The 18,360-nt window shown below is 36.1% G+C and overlaps 1 protein-coding gene across 2 annotated transcripts; it reads right to left on the bottom strand.

The window, feature by feature from the left end:
* Positions 1–1,118: 1,118 nt before the first annotated feature.
* Positions 1,119–14,149, bottom strand: LOC100375863 (ATP-binding cassette sub-family C member 9-like). Of its 2 annotated transcripts, XM_085496782.1 has the most exons (30): positions 13,531–14,149; positions 12,679–12,915; positions 11,497–11,691; positions 11,212–11,364; positions 10,896–11,051; positions 10,532–10,666; positions 10,226–10,388; positions 10,037–10,077; positions 9,655–9,921; positions 9,378–9,569; positions 8,893–8,971; positions 8,580–8,685; positions 8,271–8,369; positions 7,972–8,137; positions 7,714–7,851; positions 7,428–7,632; positions 7,021–7,229; positions 6,292–6,531; positions 5,364–5,521; positions 4,960–5,052; positions 4,330–4,432; positions 3,608–3,721; positions 3,389–3,500; positions 2,959–3,089; positions 2,506–2,584; positions 2,315–2,423; positions 1,961–2,064; positions 1,716–1,849; positions 1,556–1,618; positions 1,119–1,435 (listed from the first exon to the last, which is right to left on the bottom strand). In XM_085496782.1, exons 1-30 carry the CDS (start codon positions 14,116–14,118, stop codon positions 1,292–1,294), a joined length of 4,713 nt encoding a protein of 1,570 aa, XP_085352908.1. In that variant the 5' UTR covers positions 14,119–14,149; the 3' UTR covers positions 1,119–1,291. The 2 variants fall into 2 exon arrangements, with proteins under 2 accessions (XP_085352908.1, XP_085352909.1); XM_085496783.1 differs by lacking the exons at positions 1,119–1,435; positions 1,556–1,618; positions 1,716–1,849; positions 1,961–2,064; positions 2,506–2,584 and having other exon boundaries at positions 2,338–2,423.
* Positions 14,150–18,360: the final 4,211 nt, after the last annotated feature.

Below are 18,360 nucleotides of genomic sequence, written 5' to 3'. Positions count from 1 at the left end.
ATATATTATTATAACCTATAATAACCCTTCAAGGTGATCAGATTTGCTTATTTGGCGTTCAATATTCTGCAGACGTCGTCATATCATATTCTACGCATGCGCAGACGTTATGATTGATCTAAAATGGCTAGCTGCTTTTCTTTGAAGTTTGTCCGTGCACTCTTTAAGGATGATCTCCAATTTGTGTACACGTCGAACAACTGTAACATTTTCTACTCACGACGAATGTCAGTGTCACACAGAATAGCAATCACGATTTTTATAACGCTAATACGACTGTGCGTTTCTAGAGTACAGCGAAGCTAGTTATGTTAAATTGTGGCATGTCCTTACTGGTGATCACCAAAACTATATTGTTTGTGCAAAACTCAAAGATCTACACCGTAACCAGGAACGTCGAATTGGTAACATGGACTTCCTGACTTCAATGTAGACTGGGAATATTTTAGTCAGCCATTCACAAGCCAGTAAACGAAATGTATCCATATCTCTAAGTTGATATTCCACAGTCTTCTATGAGGTTTATGTAACTGCGTTAATTGAAAAATGCACAAACAAAAAACAAATTAAAATTGCTTGACTTATCGTAAAATTATTTATACGCGTAGCAAGATTAATGGACACGTATATTAGGGTAGGTTTGAACGGAAATATCGCTTATATTTATGTTGTAAGAGCTGTGGACAGGTAGCATCATGGGACAGCAGGGTGCCGGGGACGTTGGCCGAAACAAGGTTAACATAATCAACAAATAATAATCTAGTTACAACTACTAGATAGCATAGACCACACTTGTTTTAACTCTCAACGATAGAACTTCCGGGTCAGCTGCTTATGGCCAATAACACCATAGCGTGTATCACTGCAAGTAATCACCATCTGTGACACTGTCTGTCACTGATCGGCTACTCTAAAAACCCAATTCTTGTAAATACTGTAAACAAACTTAGTGTTTTTGTAAAAGAAGGTATGAAGATATCACCAAGTTCTCGAAACACCTTACTCGGGTTCCCAAATTGATTATAAATTTGTATAATATATATTGCAATGCATATAACCACAGTTCCAACAATGTGGAATTCCCCAGTCCCAGCAAAAAACAATGCTTTGCATGCCTCTACTTTTGTATATATTTTAATTGTGTACAATTTAATTTAATGTGTAAATATAATGAATATTTGTGTAAATTCGAACACTTGTTACATTTTACAAATGACAGGATTAAATGTCCAACATGGTATTGCTCACGAAATACGAAAAACATGCGGTTTAAACACGTAGTACAACTACGTTAATGATCAGATGACCCTTTCACCAATGAGGCAAACATACTATCTTCTTTCTTGAGTAGATTCTGTGGTGTATCATATTCTATAACCTTGCCATCACTCAACACAAGTACAACGTCAGAGTCAAGAATTGTAGATATACGATGCTGAAGACGAAAAAAACAGGACACTACTGTTTAATCACGTCTATTTGATAAAAATGAAGTTAGCTTGTGGCAAGCATTATATACAGAATGAACAAATATAAACATATAGAGTGAACTTACAGCTATTGTGAGAACGGTTCTATCCGCAAAAGCAGTGGCCACTACATTCTTCAAGATATCATCCTAGGAAACATGTAAATACATCAGTTAATGATAATAGCATCAAGGACAACGAAAAACAAATGCATACTATTAGTGTTAATGCAAAAATCTCACGAACCGTTTTCAAATCTATCGACGCTGTTGCTTCATCCATAACAAGGATGTGAGCCTTTCTCAAGAATGCTCTGGCAAGGCATATCAGCTGTCTCTGTCCAACACTGAAGTTTTCTCCATCTTCAGAAACGTTCGAGTCTGTAAGCATGAGAGCACATGGAGCTAATTCAGCAGACGTACAAATGTTTCACATGTATTACAATGTATTTGTGTTCTGAGACAATGATACTACATGTCTCATAGACTTACCCAACTGCATGTCCAACTCTGACACAACTCCCTTCAACTGAGCAATTCCCAGGGCTTCCCATAATTCTTCATCAGTTCTTTTACAAACTGGATCCAAATTAAATCTTTGTTTCAACATAATAGTAAAACAAATATGAATTAGTCGAGTGAAACGAAATATATCACATTTTTGCAGAAACATCTATTTTTCACATTTTGACTACAATTAAGTTTGCTTGGCAAAGTACATGATGAAGTATGTATAACCAATGATGTATACAATATAACACTTTATAATTAACTAAATAAAACGTTTAAAAATATATCCAACGCGATGTGCATGTAATAAACGTTGTGTAAAATTACATATATTACCTAATTGTTCCTTGGAATAACACTGGATCTTGTGGAATAATTGCTAGTCGATTACGAAGTGTCAACAATGGTACGGTTGATATATCAACGCCATCAATTACTATTCGTCCTGAAAATAACACAGCAGTACGTAATACACGTGTAGTACGCAAATTGACAAGTGTTAAATAAATATCGAAGAAGTAATCTACCTTGGAAGGTGTCAATTATTCTAAATATTGATAATGCCAGAGATGATTTACCACTTCCTGTACGTCCACAAATGCCGATCTACAACACATGACAATAAACGTTTACAATTAATGAAATCTTATGCGATTTAACATAGATTTTAAACTACCATAAAATGTCATCTTTATTGCGCCATAGAATATGGTACATATCTGCATGTACACATAAACATCAGCATCCATCATTGATATACATTATTATATTATAAGGTCATAAAAACCTAAATTATATCTTGTACACGACGACTGGGTATGAATAGTTGTATTTAATCGAGATCCGTACCTATCACCAGTTTGTATCAGTAACACAACACATATGTACATGTAAGGGTATGCACACATGCAATCAAGACGCATTATCATTTCAAGGTACAAATGTATTCCATAGGAATTAAATAATGAAAATCAATCTACCTTTTGACCAGCTTTGAAATGGATGTTTACGTCCTCTAATACAGGAGGTAAGCCATCAGCATAACGCACAGACATATTTTGCAGCTTTACTGTGCCAGTCTCTGGCCAATCACGCGGAGGGTTGAATATTCCTTTAAACGAATGAAGGGAAACATTACATGTACCTGATGACAAACAAGTGTCATTGATATTCACAGATCTTGACTATTTTGACACTATTCTATATTTGCAACAATAAAAACTAGTCACTGTTGATAGTCATTGAAAATGTGTTAATGTTAATACAATCAATGGGGAGGTCAGATTTCATGAACCGATTACATGTGTAGCCTCTACTGAATGTTGTCAGGGAGCAACCATTAATGTTTTGTTTGTTTGAGTGAGTGAGTAGAATGAGTATATGGCACATCATCTATTCAATGTGAATTACCTTGATACAGTTCAGGTTCTATCTTTGTATAATGCTCAACACGTTCAACTGAATTCATCTGCATTTCACAATCTGCTGACATGCGCACTAAGTATGTAAGATGACCTGATATCTGAAGATATATAAATTGGAATTTCAACTAAACACATTTCACGCAAACAAAATCTCAAAATCGATTTCAAATGGTAGATTATATAGCCATGGCTTAGTACCACTTACTGTTAGGGCATATGTAAGCGATAATCCTACCAAACTTGCTTCAAGACCAAACAATACACTGGATAGTAGTCCAGACAAGCCCGATATGAAAATAATGATTGCACCAATAAGTTCCTGTGAATAATTATCAAACGTGTACACAGCATCAAATATCCTATTTACCATTGAATATTTGATGCCGTGTACACGTCACAACCAACATATTTATATCACATAATTCACTGAACACGTTTCAAACATGGTAATGTTTTGCATGGCATGCGAATTGCTCGGCCCGTACCTCGCCTTATCAAATTACTGGATCCGCCAGTACATCGCACTGTATGTACAAGGTTTCAGTGGGTCATCTTCACTTCCGCGTGTTCGATTTTCATGTAAACAAGCTTCGTATTTTACATGCGTTGTACACGTCGTTATGAGTCCTATAACTAACAGGACCAGGCTCGACGGCCACCGTCCTTTGAGTGAGCGCGCATGCGGGAACACGAAGGCCAAAAATACTGCATGTGTAAGTGTCCCATTCGTCACGCGGTGTCGTGTTTAACATTGTCGTTTACACACAAATCTAACTCACGTGATTGGGAGATTTACGCCTTTCAACCTAATCATATCTCGAAAATATATTTACCAGAAACTGGATTCAAGTTATTTCAAAAACATTACACCCATCAATAAAAAAATAACGAACAAGTGGTTCCATTCAAAGTTATCATCATTCTTACCAATCTAACACTCATCCATCGCCCAGTTGTCGCCAGGTATACCTGTGCTATATTATTGACATCTATTCTTTCCAATAATCGCCTTCGGAAACGTTGTTCATGTCTATTTTATAACGAGAGATTTTATGAAAAGCTACTTAGTTTATGATAACAACAACAAAAACACCTGGAGGTATTTACGACCTACTACATATATTCAATACCAGTAAGTCAAGCCATTAAGGTCATTTGATTAAGAACGTAAGTTTGCGACTTCCTGCTCGTAATACGAAATATTACAGAAATATAACAGTTAGTTACTGTATTACCAAGCGTTAATGGTTTTATACAATTACTAGTAAACACGCAGTGTATAAACATGCTTCCCAGACACTAGCATATATAATACCCGATGACACACAGTATCGCATCAAATTCAACTAAGCCAATCTTCAACATAAAGAATGATCGACTACTAATAACTGCAGTTCCAGTTTCATTGGTTGGGTTGTTTGGAACCCCGAAACGTTGCACCATACAAATCAAATGTGCGACACACAAATTTTAACTTGGTGTTTCATTACTGACATTCTAACTTGTAGTAGTGACTTGTATATTGGACGAATCCCAGCAAAAAATGTCAATAATTACCTGTATGCACGTATCGTGGACAGACCTCCTATTGTTTCTGAGAAATGTGCATACACAGGTGATCTTGTTATGCTCATAATCCGTTGTAGTTGTCTTCAAATAATAAATACAAAACAAAATGTACTGAATAGTCATATTTCCGTGTTCTAAAAGATCAATTACTACACTGAAGAAAAAAATACTTGAAGAATATTCATTTAACATTTAAGGCATCGTATTGCAACTCGTAAATTAAGTATACACAACAATATACGTTCATATCACGACAAACGAAGCTAGAATCTAATCACATAAGAGCTACAACTAACTGTCATAAAATGGCTTGTCTAGTCTACCATTGACATAACTACGATGTCTGTGGCCAGTATATCAACACATACAGACAAACTGTAGGTAATACATACCTCGCAGTTGTGATGTAGTACCATTGTATTAGAAAATATACAACTATTAATGGCGTCACGAAAGCAAGGAATATTGGAGTAACAACAGCGTTGACGATAATAGCAGACAAGCAAAATAACGCGCTGATCACCATTCCATATATTGTAACCCACAATCTCTATAACAATGAATACAATTAAAGGAAATAGATTATTTGTTTGTTCGAAAGTATGATACATTACATTAAACTGGTTTCATAAATAAGTCACAATAAAACCATGCATGGTCTGAAAGAGATTTTATTGACTGAGACACAGGTATATATGCTATCTCGTCTCCAGAGAATAACCACATTTTAAACATAACAAAATTAGGTTGTTGTATGATGAAATATTTATACTTGCCTGTGCATGCTACAACAATTAACACGTAATAGTCTTATATTATTTATAGAACCACAGATACGCAATTTACATAAGTAGTATTGTAGGCAGTAGGACAACATGTTAATTTCAGATAGTATTTAATCGGGACACCACCCGCTCTATGATACAATAATACCGGGTGGTCCAAGTTTAATTTATTAATTATATCCACTGTTTTCAAGAATGGTTATCAGTGGACCAGCACATGTAATTTTAATAGTTCCTTTCTATTTTCGTTACCATAATAAATGCAATATATGGTAGGTACAAAGTATTTCAACACAAATCACAATGTCCCGAAAATACCAACTGAATGTATTATTTATTTGTTGGTATACCACAGACTATATATCAATGGTATAATATGATAGTGCCATATAATAATAATAACAACAACAAGAACAACCAATTTTCAATAACAATGACATAAAACTAAAACATACTAGTAAATTAAGATTATTAATAACAGGAAATGCCTCTGCAGGTGATATGATACAAATTAGGAATAGTTATTCTGAATTACCTGATCTATTATATTTGTGTCATCAGAAAACCGATTAAGTATTCGTCCAACTGGTGTTGTATCGAAGAATCTCATTGGAGCATGGACAATAGTTCGAAGCAGCTTTATGTGTAATCGCTTGGCTCCAAGCAATGAAAATATGACAAGACAAGACGTCGCTAAAAGTGCCAATCCTATATATGTAAATGAAAATATAGCATATCCCCGGATGTAGTATTGCAGCTCGTCGTCTAGTTCATCCTGGATTACAGAATGAAACGTACCAACAGTTTAGGACAGAACACTGAACTACTCATTTTTTTTATCAGAACATGCATATTGTATGAAAGTTGCTTCTTGCAATAAGAATATATAAATCATTGCAGTTGCTGTTTATCACGATTTCAGTTACTTAATGTTGGCATACATACACCATGACTATATATTAGTCATTGGTTATCATAATATAGTAGTAAAATGCCACATTTGCTTCCGATCCGCTATAGTCAGATGAGGTGCGTGATTACAGACTGCAGAACCACAAAAACAGCATTGCAGCATTCAAGTAATAAAGCGACACTCTTTTGATAAAATCGTACTGCTTACCGTAGTTTACTGACATTCGGGTACAATATTGCAATCAAGTCACACATGGAGCATGCCGAGTCGGCAAAAGCACTTTCTAAATCCTATGCACGTTAACATATACGACTTTAACCAGGACGTGAATAATTGGTAAAGTAATATTACCTGTGTTTTGTTATTGATATTTTTACCCGCTTCTGACCACTCTGCTAGCCAAAAGTTATTCAAGATAAGCGCAGTACCTTGTGCGAGAGCAATACACAGTGTTAACAAAACGAGTGGGTATCTAACAGCCCTGGCATATGCTAAATATACCCTCCAAGATATTGAACCAGTCTCACGTTCTTCCTCTTCAATCAATATTCCACGTTCATCTGCAGGATGTATAAAAACAAGGGTCAAATGAGGTTAAAATGATATTAATACTAAGTATCAAACAATGAATTACCAGTATAATTATCATTACAATATAACATTACTTACAAATCAACCATTTGAATAATAATAATAAAAAGACGCGAAGATGTATGTTAAATTCAAATCTATAAATATTCAATCTATACATATCACACCATGCTTTGCGTTCTCTTCTATTGCGTTTTCATAAATCTTTTGCCTTATCATTTTTCTTTCATCGATAGAATATTCATCATCTGAAGATCTCTCCTTCTCAGAATCGCTAATCATTGCCAGCATTCGTTCCCATTCTGGTTCTTGTTCTCGGACGTCTTTGAAGTCACCTGATTTAGATATCATACACCCATCCATAACAATTACCTAAAATGCACACACTAAGTTAGAAATAAATCTCAATTTCAGGCAAAAATGTAGTTCTAATATATCACGAATGTACATTACCTGATCTGCGTGTTTTAAATACTGTATTTGGTGCGTCACAAGAATGACAGTTCTGTTCTCTTTTTTCAGAAAGCCGAGGATCCCTTGTTCCATTAGATGACAGCCGACGTGGACATCTAAGGCTGACAAGGGATCATCCTGTCAGAAACACAAATATAAATAATCGGAAATTCAATCATATTGACAACTTATTAAATATTTAATAGTATCATAAACAAATAAAAAGTATAGTTCATGGTGGATATGTGTCATTCATACCAATAAGATTATATCTGTGTGGCTATACAAGGCTCTTGCGACACTGACTCGCTGTTTCTGTCCTCCACTGAGATTTATACCTTTCTCTCCAATCTCTGTCTGATCACCAGCTGGCAACATATCTATATCTGGTTGGAGTGCGCAGACATCTAGGATAGTTTTGTACCTTAAAAGAAACAGGCACTATTATATAAATTTAAAAGAAAAATGAATTATGCTTAATTCAAAAGTCTCGCTTACGTCTCACCATTCTAGTGGGTGAGATGATATCGTTCCGCAATTTGATTTATATTACTTACCTTTGGGTGTTGAAATCACAACCAAATAGAATATTATCACGAAGAGAAGCATTCTGCAGCCACGCCTTTTGGGGACAGTATGACAGTTGACTTCTTTCTCTGAAATAATAGTAATGGTAGCAGCATTAATAATAATAATAGATAAAGGATTTACAAAAAAATCTATATAGAAATAACTCACAAATGATAGTTGAATCCAATTAATATATGGTACACAAATAATGACATATATTGACACAAGACCATGGCGGAGAAAGGGAAGCATGCAAGCCTGAGAACAGTATAACACTAAAGAGAACACCATGTTACCTTTTGAACTGAACGGATCCAGCTATTGTTTTCATTTCTGTGAGTAGCGCAGATATCAAGGTTGTCTTGCCACTGCCTACCATGCCAATTATCATTGTTAAAGAACCTTGTAATAAGGAAACAAATGGCAATGCTTATCCACGATATACGTGCAATGTGAAAGAACCAGTCGCCAGTATGTACTCGCATGATGTTAGATATTCATTTAGTTGTATACGATTGAACTTGCCAATACAATCTACCCATGGTAGTGAAATATATAGTGATTAACTAAAATATTCAAGATTCGTCTGATAATTCACTAAAACCTCACCTGTGGGTATTCGTAGGTTTATATCACGCAACAGAGGTACATCTGAATCTGTGTCCCATGAAAAGTTACCGCCTACAATCTAGTAAAGAGGTATTATTTTAAAACACAAATGTAGATTGCTAGCAACACACTTAAGGAAAATATAGGCGGACGATATGTCAGTCTATTTTTTCTTAAGTGTATTGCTATCATTTCATGAATTTGGCGTTGAGAATCTAGACTTATGATACTCTAGCTATGTGAACAGACGTAATCTGGTTTTACGATTGCATTTACTCAATTTAAATTCATTTATTTTAGCGACAAATAAATCAAAACACATAAATGTCTCCAATAGTACATTAAATGTATTGCCATGAAATGGAAATTGATTGGTCGTTTCAAGCATGAGTCATCAGACAATAGTTGTACATTTAGTCCAACTCCAACACTATAGATACACACAAATTACGCCATAAAACGCACATTGTCTTGAATTCACTCACCTGTACGTCAATATTCTCAAGAAGATCAGTGGGTATTGTCGAGATCGGGTCAGATGAACTGTCATTAAATGTGCCATATAAACAATCATGTTTGATTAATAATCTTTCAGTATCCTTTTCAAAATTTTCAATTCGTTCTGTACTATGTTTATATGTGATAACGTTTCTTGAAATCTGCGTGTAACTGTTACCCTTTGAAACAAATATAGTGTGATTACAGTATGCATTTTGTATCAAACCGTTTGTCAAGAAGAACATGACTGCCTTTTTTACTTACATGATCATTGTTATCTCCTATCTCGTCGTTGGAGTCTCCTGCAAATCCTCTACAGGTGGGTGGACGACCATTGGCACAATCTTCCATTTCAGGTGCATTGAAAAAGTGTTCTAGTCTTCTTGTACTCGCAATTGCGGGCACTAAGTAACCAACAATGTTTGGGAGCATTAGAAGTGGGATGATTAGCTGATTGAAGAGAGCCAATGAAGAGAATGCCAACTCAGGTGTTAAAGGTGATTCATTAATATAAGAGTACACAGCAAAGGACTATGGAATGAAATTCAAATATGGCAAGGTTTTAGTGAAATAAAAATACAACTTTGCATACGAGTCCACACACGACAGATTGTATCTTAAGAAAAAAAATCATATTTCAACTTACTATAAATGTGACAAGAACAGGCGTTGCTTGTGACAAGAATGCTGAAATACAAATACTGACAATAACTAAACAAATATTATAACAGAAAATTGCCCATGTTTGTACATTGCATTACGTTGTCCGGGTATTCGATCAACTAATAAACTGGTGAATCTTGTTTGATTAACGTCCTATGCGTCGAATACTTACAAGTACAAATCATGAAAACACCAGATTTCAACATATGACCGACTTCGTTAATACGTACAGTCTCAATAGCAGAGGAAAATAATTCTTCCCATCCGTAGAGTTTCAATAACTTAATACCTTGTAATAACTCATTAGATTTCTTCAAACGTTGGTCGGAATATTTCTGAAAAAAAAATCGACGTGTTTTACTTCATCAATTGCGTAATACCGTGTTCTCCGAGCATATTTGGATCGAATTTTGATGGAATCAATGTAAATGAATTCGAACATGCGAAAACTAAAAATTAGTATTTTACACGAACTTACCAGTACTGTTCGCTGTATGCTAGACACAATATTAGCAATTTTATACTGTAGTGGTGCGGCAACCAGGAATAAAGAAGCGCCAATAAGAGCGGATATGCCCATTTCAAAATATAATAATGTCAGAATTACAACCAACTGGAATTGAATGTGGATATTTTATGTTTAATCAATTAGCCGGTAATGTAAATACACGTGTTTCAACAATAGAGACACACATATCATGAAATTCACAAATGCACTGTCAAGGCTGTATGTATTGATACATTTCGTGTTAGTACACATCGGGTTAGTGCACATCACGCCGGAACATTTGTGATATAACCAGCATGCCCCCAAGTGTTAAAACAAATACATATCGCCAAACCTGATAAGGGATTGTCCAGATGTATAGTTGGTACATACTAAGCCACTGTAATGCCATTGCATCCACAGACATGTGATTTATAATCTGTCCAACAACCTTCTCACCGATGGACAGGGCCCATGATGTTAGATGTAACGTCTTCTCGTAGGTATAACTCTAATAAGAGATTATAAGAAACGATAAGTCGCACATCCCAGGAATTCATATCATAAAATAGCAGTATGAAACGGTAATAAATTCAATTCAGCTAATGTTCAAATCTAACATGGAAAGAAAATCTGCACCAAATTCAAACTTGTTTCAAATGGATACATACCTGTAATGCTGTTCTGATATGTATAGACTGTAAGATGCACATATTGAAGGCGTGATGTATAAGCAACCCTCGTAGCACGACTGCTATAAAGATCACACCAATAAGCACAAATCCATTGCTAAAAAACTCGCTCACTGTTATGTATGATGTTGTCTGTAAAAGTACGAGAAACATATGGCGTCAACAAGTCTACACATCTACAAAACTTTAGATCCACTGATATTCTCATCACTTCTGAGTGATTATTAATTTAGAATCGGTTAATGCATTATAACATATACTTACGATTGGGTCTGGTTCTACGCCGTCATACAAGTTTGTAGCATATTTAACCACGCCCCCCACTGCAACAGGTGAAATAATACCGAATGTGTCGCCTATTGTCCTAATCGTTGTTGCAGTTACTGACGTTCTACCATACACACGGGCGTAAGTTCGCCACAGAGAAGGAGCAGCTCTTTTTAGTCTGGAAGCCCTTTCCTGTTGAGCATCAAGTACAAATTCAAATGTTAACGTGCAATCGTCGATCTTTACATTGTGTGTTGTTCTTTGGTTCAAAACGGTATTTTCTATTATAGCAGTCACGCCTGAAATGTGTCTGATTACGACGTCTGATAAGCGATGAGCACAATTAGAGGGGCCCGGGTGGCAGTTGATATATAGCTGGGTAAGGAGGTGCCCCTGAATGCTCAAAAGTGTGACCATTTTTTATACCTGGATAGTGGCAAAATCTATACCCATATTTATTCCAAAGTACCATTTCTGTCATCACTGTTTATTCCAAATAAAACAGTTACCGTATTTGCTCTATTAGAAGAGCATTTCCAATAGGAGCACAGCAGTTGCATTGTGGTAAATCTCCGTTTAAATGTTGATTGCTTTGTTTAATTTCCGGGTTTATTTTCCGGGTACATGGATCTGAGGTCGGGATCTGAGGTGGAGATATTCGCTCATATACGGATCCATAAGTATACGAAATCGGAAAAATATTACCGATATTTATATCAATCTTGACCAGAAATAAGACCGATACTTATAACTAAAATCCAATAAAACAAGACCCATTTCAGGGTCACGTCCCCATTAGGCAAGTTCTATGTATTGCCCCTCCCCCTGGGTAGAGGGGTCGTTTCACGCACACCTGTATCTAGCAATTTTGTTCACATTTTATTTTTTCTATATATCAGTATATGTATTTTAGTTTAAAAATTACCAAAATATTGAAAAGTAGCTGTAATATTTTCTATCCATTCCCATTTAGTTCAAAGCATGGACCCTTATCTGTTTCAAAGGAAAATTTCCTCACCATTTACAGCGATTTCATACCTGATTTGGTGAGCAGATTTATGCTGACTTGCAAAATTGTGTAGTTACCTACCGCGCCGATTATTCGCATATAAACATAATGGGCTTTTGAGAGATAACTATTTCACTGTATATTTAAAACTATATATATATAAAACTTACTTTTTCTTTCTCATATCCAGTTGCAAAATCGCTGTGTATGATTTTGCATGTACTGTTTTCAGGTAAGCATCCTAAATCGGACAACTCAATCGTTTGCTTGTATCCCAGAAGAAGTATCCAAGTCAAAGACCAGTATATCATTCGAGATATTATGTTGGTGTAAGGGTAGATAAAATACAAATTCTTCTTCTTCAAGTCGCGTGGGTAGGGTTTTTCTTTGTATCTCCAACCGAAAATCTGATAATAAAACATGTTTACTGAGGTAAAATTATGTACTAAAAAAACAGCTAATTCAGCGGCGGCACGCGCTCCTCTTAACCTTAAAAATATTGGGGGTGGGGTGAAATCAAGCTGAAATATTTTGTGTATTTTTCACTAAAAACCACCGCTATACATGTCTGCAAAATTTGCCCCTCAAAATGCAGGAAATAGCGTTTCAGGGGTTTAGATTTCATCATTTTTTCGGGGAACACGCCACCGCACCCCCTAGTATGGTCGCACCTTATGCATTATTTCGTGCCGCCGCCCCTGCTATAAAAGTAGAAATCGTGCTAATAAACATGATAGGATTGTACACTGAAGGTATATGGGGTATAACGACCCATCGCATACCGCATTCTACGTATAAATATTCGAAGTTGAGTAGATTGTAAATTAACCACAGTTCAGCCAGTGTCGGGAAAAGCAGATGATTTATAAATCTTACATTTCTAAAACGTTTTTGTCTTGCTATATATATTTTATTGTGTTGTAAATGGCCTGCCTATGATCAGCATACATATGCGTGGTCGGGTTTACAAGTTGCTGACCACAACTGTGTTGATTACAATCTGAAACACACATTCAACTTACCTTTGATCTGATTAGATTTATTTCAACACAGGCACAACAACAGTGTATAACTAAGATTATAATCGACATGTCAAGTCGTAATATTGTGACATCAAATTCCAAGTCGTGAGTGAGTCTAACAAGGTGGATACTTTCTCCAACTATGGTGAATATCCAGTAAGTCAATAATAGCCAAGCTAATCGTGGTTGATTCCAGTATTCCATATGATGATAATACACTAAGCTGAGAATGGTACTTATACATGCCAGTATCTGAGGTATATAGAGCTGTGGTTGCCTCGTGTCATGTCTGGTAATGTCCGTTAGGATCCCCTCACCGACGGCAAAGAGTAGAATTATAAAAAGAATCGCCACCAATAACCATTTTACCGTGTGACCTGGGTATGGAATCAACGCCCGTGAGTAGTACAGCCGCAGACTTGTAAAACGTCCAAGGATTACCAGAAAAAATGTAAAGAATACACCGGAAGTCAAATGTACACACGAGTTTATGAAGTGAACGTAGCAATGGTTACGTACATGTCCCAATGTTTCAGAATATTCCGCACCACAAAACCACGGGAGAATAAAGGAACTGTTTTCGACCATAGTTAAAAACAACGCCTCCCCAAATTAAGTACTCAGCTTACACAGCTAGCTAAGGATCTACCTTTCAACTTTGACATATGAAGTACTTGTTAACAGAGAACGTATTATAACAGGGGTCATGGTAGGTTCACCTGCTTTTTTTTACAGTGTCCTTGACCTAAATTATGATGCTTTCTGACTACAGAGGGCGCCTTATTTATCCGGCATGATGCAGGTTCGTGGGCACTTGGGAGTGATTTTTTTTTTGCTTTTTATTATCCAAACAGTCTTGTCTATAGACTGCTAAAATTTCGCAGCATTATGAATTTTGGAACATACTCGAAAGACGATTTTAAAATATAGAAAACATGTACAAACATTCTCTCTTTTTGAATACTTAGCAAGATTCAGCAAGGCTGTACATAAATAATCAAAAAGAAACATGGTGAAAAAAAAGTAATGACGAGATCTCCATATTATGCACTATATTTCACTTGTAACAAAACGATAATACATTTAAATTTGGAACTGTTACAGCCATTTTAATTTGCATTAGCAAACTTCTTACTGAGTGAATGGTTATGCAAATTAGCCATTATCTCCACTTTTATTTTTCAGTTTACCATGGACGTTCAAATCTAAATAGCTCTCACAATTCTTGTTTATTTCGTGTGAAACTTACATACGACGTTTATCAGTTGGTTATTAACAAAAGGGCTTCCGGGTGTATATATAGTATGATTCGTTTTCGTATAACAAAGTTGTCAAGCAGCATGTGTGCCGTGTATTCAATCCCGGTCAGTATTTCACACTTCAAATGTCATTGTCCGAGAATGCAAAGCTTTAAAAAGCTCAGACGGCCTTTTATTCTTAGAGACGTTGTCAAAATAGTGTGAACATTGCAAGACAAACTGATGAAAACTGTGGGAGATATTTAATTGTCAATCTCTCTGGCCAGGGAGCAACCAGAAAACACCAACGAAGATAATGCCCGTTTTATGAACGTGACGTTAATCGTCCACAAAAATAAAATGGCTCTTGCATCTCGACGGCATGCCAAAATCCATCATACACCGTTGCTTGCTGATGTTAAATCGTCAGATAAAAACAAATAAAAATATTTACAATACGAGGGAAACGGTCGTAAAATCGTCAGCGAGTCAAAACCTTGCGTGAAAACTGTCATGGCGTCGTGTTATCATTTCCACGTAGGGAGGGACACAATGGATTACGTAAAGCCGATGAGATCTTCATACAGTTATATAAACATAGCGATCGACATTGGGTGGGTTGAGTCTAAATTTACCTTTCCTAAAAAAAATAGCAAAGTGGAAACAGTGGAAATACAAAATAATTACGGTTTTACGCCATGAAGAACTGTCAACAGTGAAAGCATTCCTTGTGAAAATAACTTTTTAGTGTCCATTTCACAGTTTTCAATAATGTTGCAACAAACAGTCCGAAAGGTAATGCGCTGCAGTTCTGGAAGTGGCGAACTCCGCCATTGTTGTAATGGCCTATGACCACTGTGACAACATCATTTTCTGCGTTCGCATTCACGTGACCCGTATCTCCAGCAATGGCGGCGGATTCAAACTATGTTTACAAACAAACTCTTTACATCGCTGTCATGTTGCCATGATTGAGCATATCGGAATTTTGAATGCATGATGCTTGGATTGAATAGGTAAGCTATGATTATGTGTGATTTATTGAAGAGTGAAATAAAAGTCAATTCTCCTCCATATTGCATCTTTAATAAGTTCGTGTCCATACATTATGCATTAAAATGCTGGAAAATAGAAACTTCATCAACTTTGTATTCATAGCGGGTATTCAACTCGTAGTTATACGGCTCCTACACCACGAGTGTTGTCCCCTGCTGAACAAGACAAAATAATAGGGGAAAAAGAGTAATTTCTGACCATTTTGTGCACAGTCGCTTGTAACATAAAAATAATTACGACTTTTATCAAACATTTGGAGTTTGTCGGCTACTGTTAATAAGAAATGATACATGCCGAATCTTTATGCCAAACCACCGATGGCTCGACAACATAATTTATGCCCGTGATAATACATCACATCTCGAATTGTTGGCGCATAACATAGGATAATAAGATTATTATATATCGGAATGATGGAATGCTTTTTGTAATTCTGAATTACTTCAGAAAGTGATATAAATATTAATAAAATTATATTATATATGATATTTTGCTTTGGATTTGTGTCATGTAGAAATTGTCTAAAAATTAGCAATGTAGGAATACTTTTTTCACAGTAATAGTAATGTAACACAGCTGTTGCCCCATAAAAAAACATTGCACATAATAAAACAAAATCATTATATTGCGACATATAACCAACTTTATAACATACAAGTAGGATTCTACAGAGAACATTCTGTAATTTAAAACACACATATGCAATATTTAACCATAATATACACTAATTTCAGGAGTTTTTTTGCAAATGATAAATACATAACGGAAACTTCGTGGCTTTTGAAAAATACGAAACGCCTAACAAAGCCAAAAACACAACAATGAATTGCCTGTACAATAAGAATACACAATCCTGTACCATAATTAAAAACAAATAATTTAATTTACTGTGTTCTGGAAATGTCTGTAAACTGGGGGGGGGGGCGATGAGTAAGTTCAATTCTCAGACCTAGCCACGATCCTCATGAATCGACAATGAATTGTCCCCCCTTCCCACGAAAAAGCCTCTAAACACATACTTATTTTTATGAAATTATACCCCTTTTCAAGTGCAGCAACTTAAAATAGATAGCCTATATACATACTAAAATTCGTACTGTTCACAAGTTGAGGTAACATGAATTCATGAGATTCACAACAACATTTACTGTCACCTTTCAAATAAAGGAAAACAATGCATGGAGGTATGAATGTACTAGAACTAACACGTTAACAATCAAATTTACTATCGGTAACACCCAAGCGGAAAAAAACGATTACTCGGCGTAGTTTCCAAGGATTGTCGTAGCGAGTGTGAAGTAAAAATATTACAAGCCCGTAGGCTGGTTGGCGATACGCTCCGCCCATAAAACAAAGTAAACAAGTTTTCGGTGGGACATGAACGTGAAGCTAACGTTGGTTTATAACTAAAACCGGGCGCCGTTAACGAAGTGCACCAAACACATTCAGTCTTTAGAAGTCACTTTACTTTATTACTAGCACGTATCCTACTGTTGTAATTATAATTTTCTACGGTTTTGCGATTGTGTTCTTGCGATTCTTTGACTAAAGGCAGCATTTATAGTTCACTTAAAGTTCAAAGTTGCCTTGGGATTACGTTGATGTAGTGTAAAAATGTCGGCGCCGGCGATCTCCAGCTGTGCGCAACTTAGCTAAAATAAAAAGCATGATCATTTGAACACTGCTATATAATACAAGACTGGTGGGAGGTAATACATTTGGGGCGAAAGTATTCAAAAATTGTCTGGCAGTAGTGGGCCAGGTTTTTTTTCCCGATTAGTGACGGTATGACCGCCCAGTCAAGTTTGAGCGAAATAGGCTACGCCAATGATTGTTTCTCCGATAAGCACTGCTTAATGTTTACAACAACATGTTAACAGCAATTTTGGCATTTTGATTATAAAACTTTGGCAATTTCGCAGCCAGCCACCCGGGCATGTTTGGTAGTATGGCCTTCACTTAGACTGCGCGAGGTGTAGGTATCATCAAGGGGAGGTGGCCGGTGTTGGAAGGGCGAGACTCCCAGCTGTCTCGTGATTTTACGTATTTATACAAGTGTCACTTCAATTTAATTTGGCTATCAAAAATAATTCTATAGTTTCGATCAAAGCAGTTACAATACCGTGACGATACTTAGTTGCCAAGGACGCTGGCTGCAATTAAGTACCCGAACTACAAGTTAGATATCAACAGACACATCTCGCACGACACAGTACACAGGATTAGAACTCACAATCACCGCAATCTCTTCACTAATGCACGCAGACTTGCTACCTATCACGCCAGTTTGAAATGACGTAAAGTGAACAGCTCCCCAAATCAACTAGATAGTAATGCACAAACAGCGTATATATAACTATGCATTCCACTACTTCTAAAAATAATTTGTATTTGCTTTTTTAAATACATTTAACAATTGTGTAAATCTGAACACTTACAGTTAGTTTAACAAATCACAGAAAAAATAAATAAAATTTCAAACAAGATATTTGCTCACGAACAACATCAACACAATCTGGTTCTTTTAAAAATACTA

The sequence above is a fragment of the Saccoglossus kowalevskii genome, chromosome 3 (genome assembly GCF_978046115.1).
Source record: "Saccoglossus kowalevskii chromosome 3, keSacKowa6.1, whole genome shotgun sequence".
NCBI classification, from domain to species: Eukaryota; Metazoa; Hemichordata; class Enteropneusta; family Harrimaniidae; genus Saccoglossus; species Saccoglossus kowalevskii.
The sequence above is the reverse complement of the archived record's forward strand: the minus strand, read 5'-3'. Positions and strand labels throughout refer to the sequence as shown.

What these genes read in the sequence shown, in the direction of transcription:
- LOC100375863 (XM_085496782.1), bottom strand. Translation starts at nt 14,118, where the DNA reads ATGGTCGAAAACAGTTCCTTTATTCTCCCGTGGTTTTGTGGTGCGGAA. An exon ending in TAGGAGATAACAATGATCAT is followed by an intron (nt 9,570 to 9,654) that starts GTAAGTAAAAAA and finishes TTTGTTTCAAAG; the next exon opens with GGTAACAGTTACACGCAGAT. An exon ending in GAACCGTTCTCACAATAGCT is followed by an intron (nt 1,436 to 1,555) that starts GTAAGTTCACTC and finishes TTTCGTCTTCAG; the next exon opens with CATCGTATATCTACAATTCT.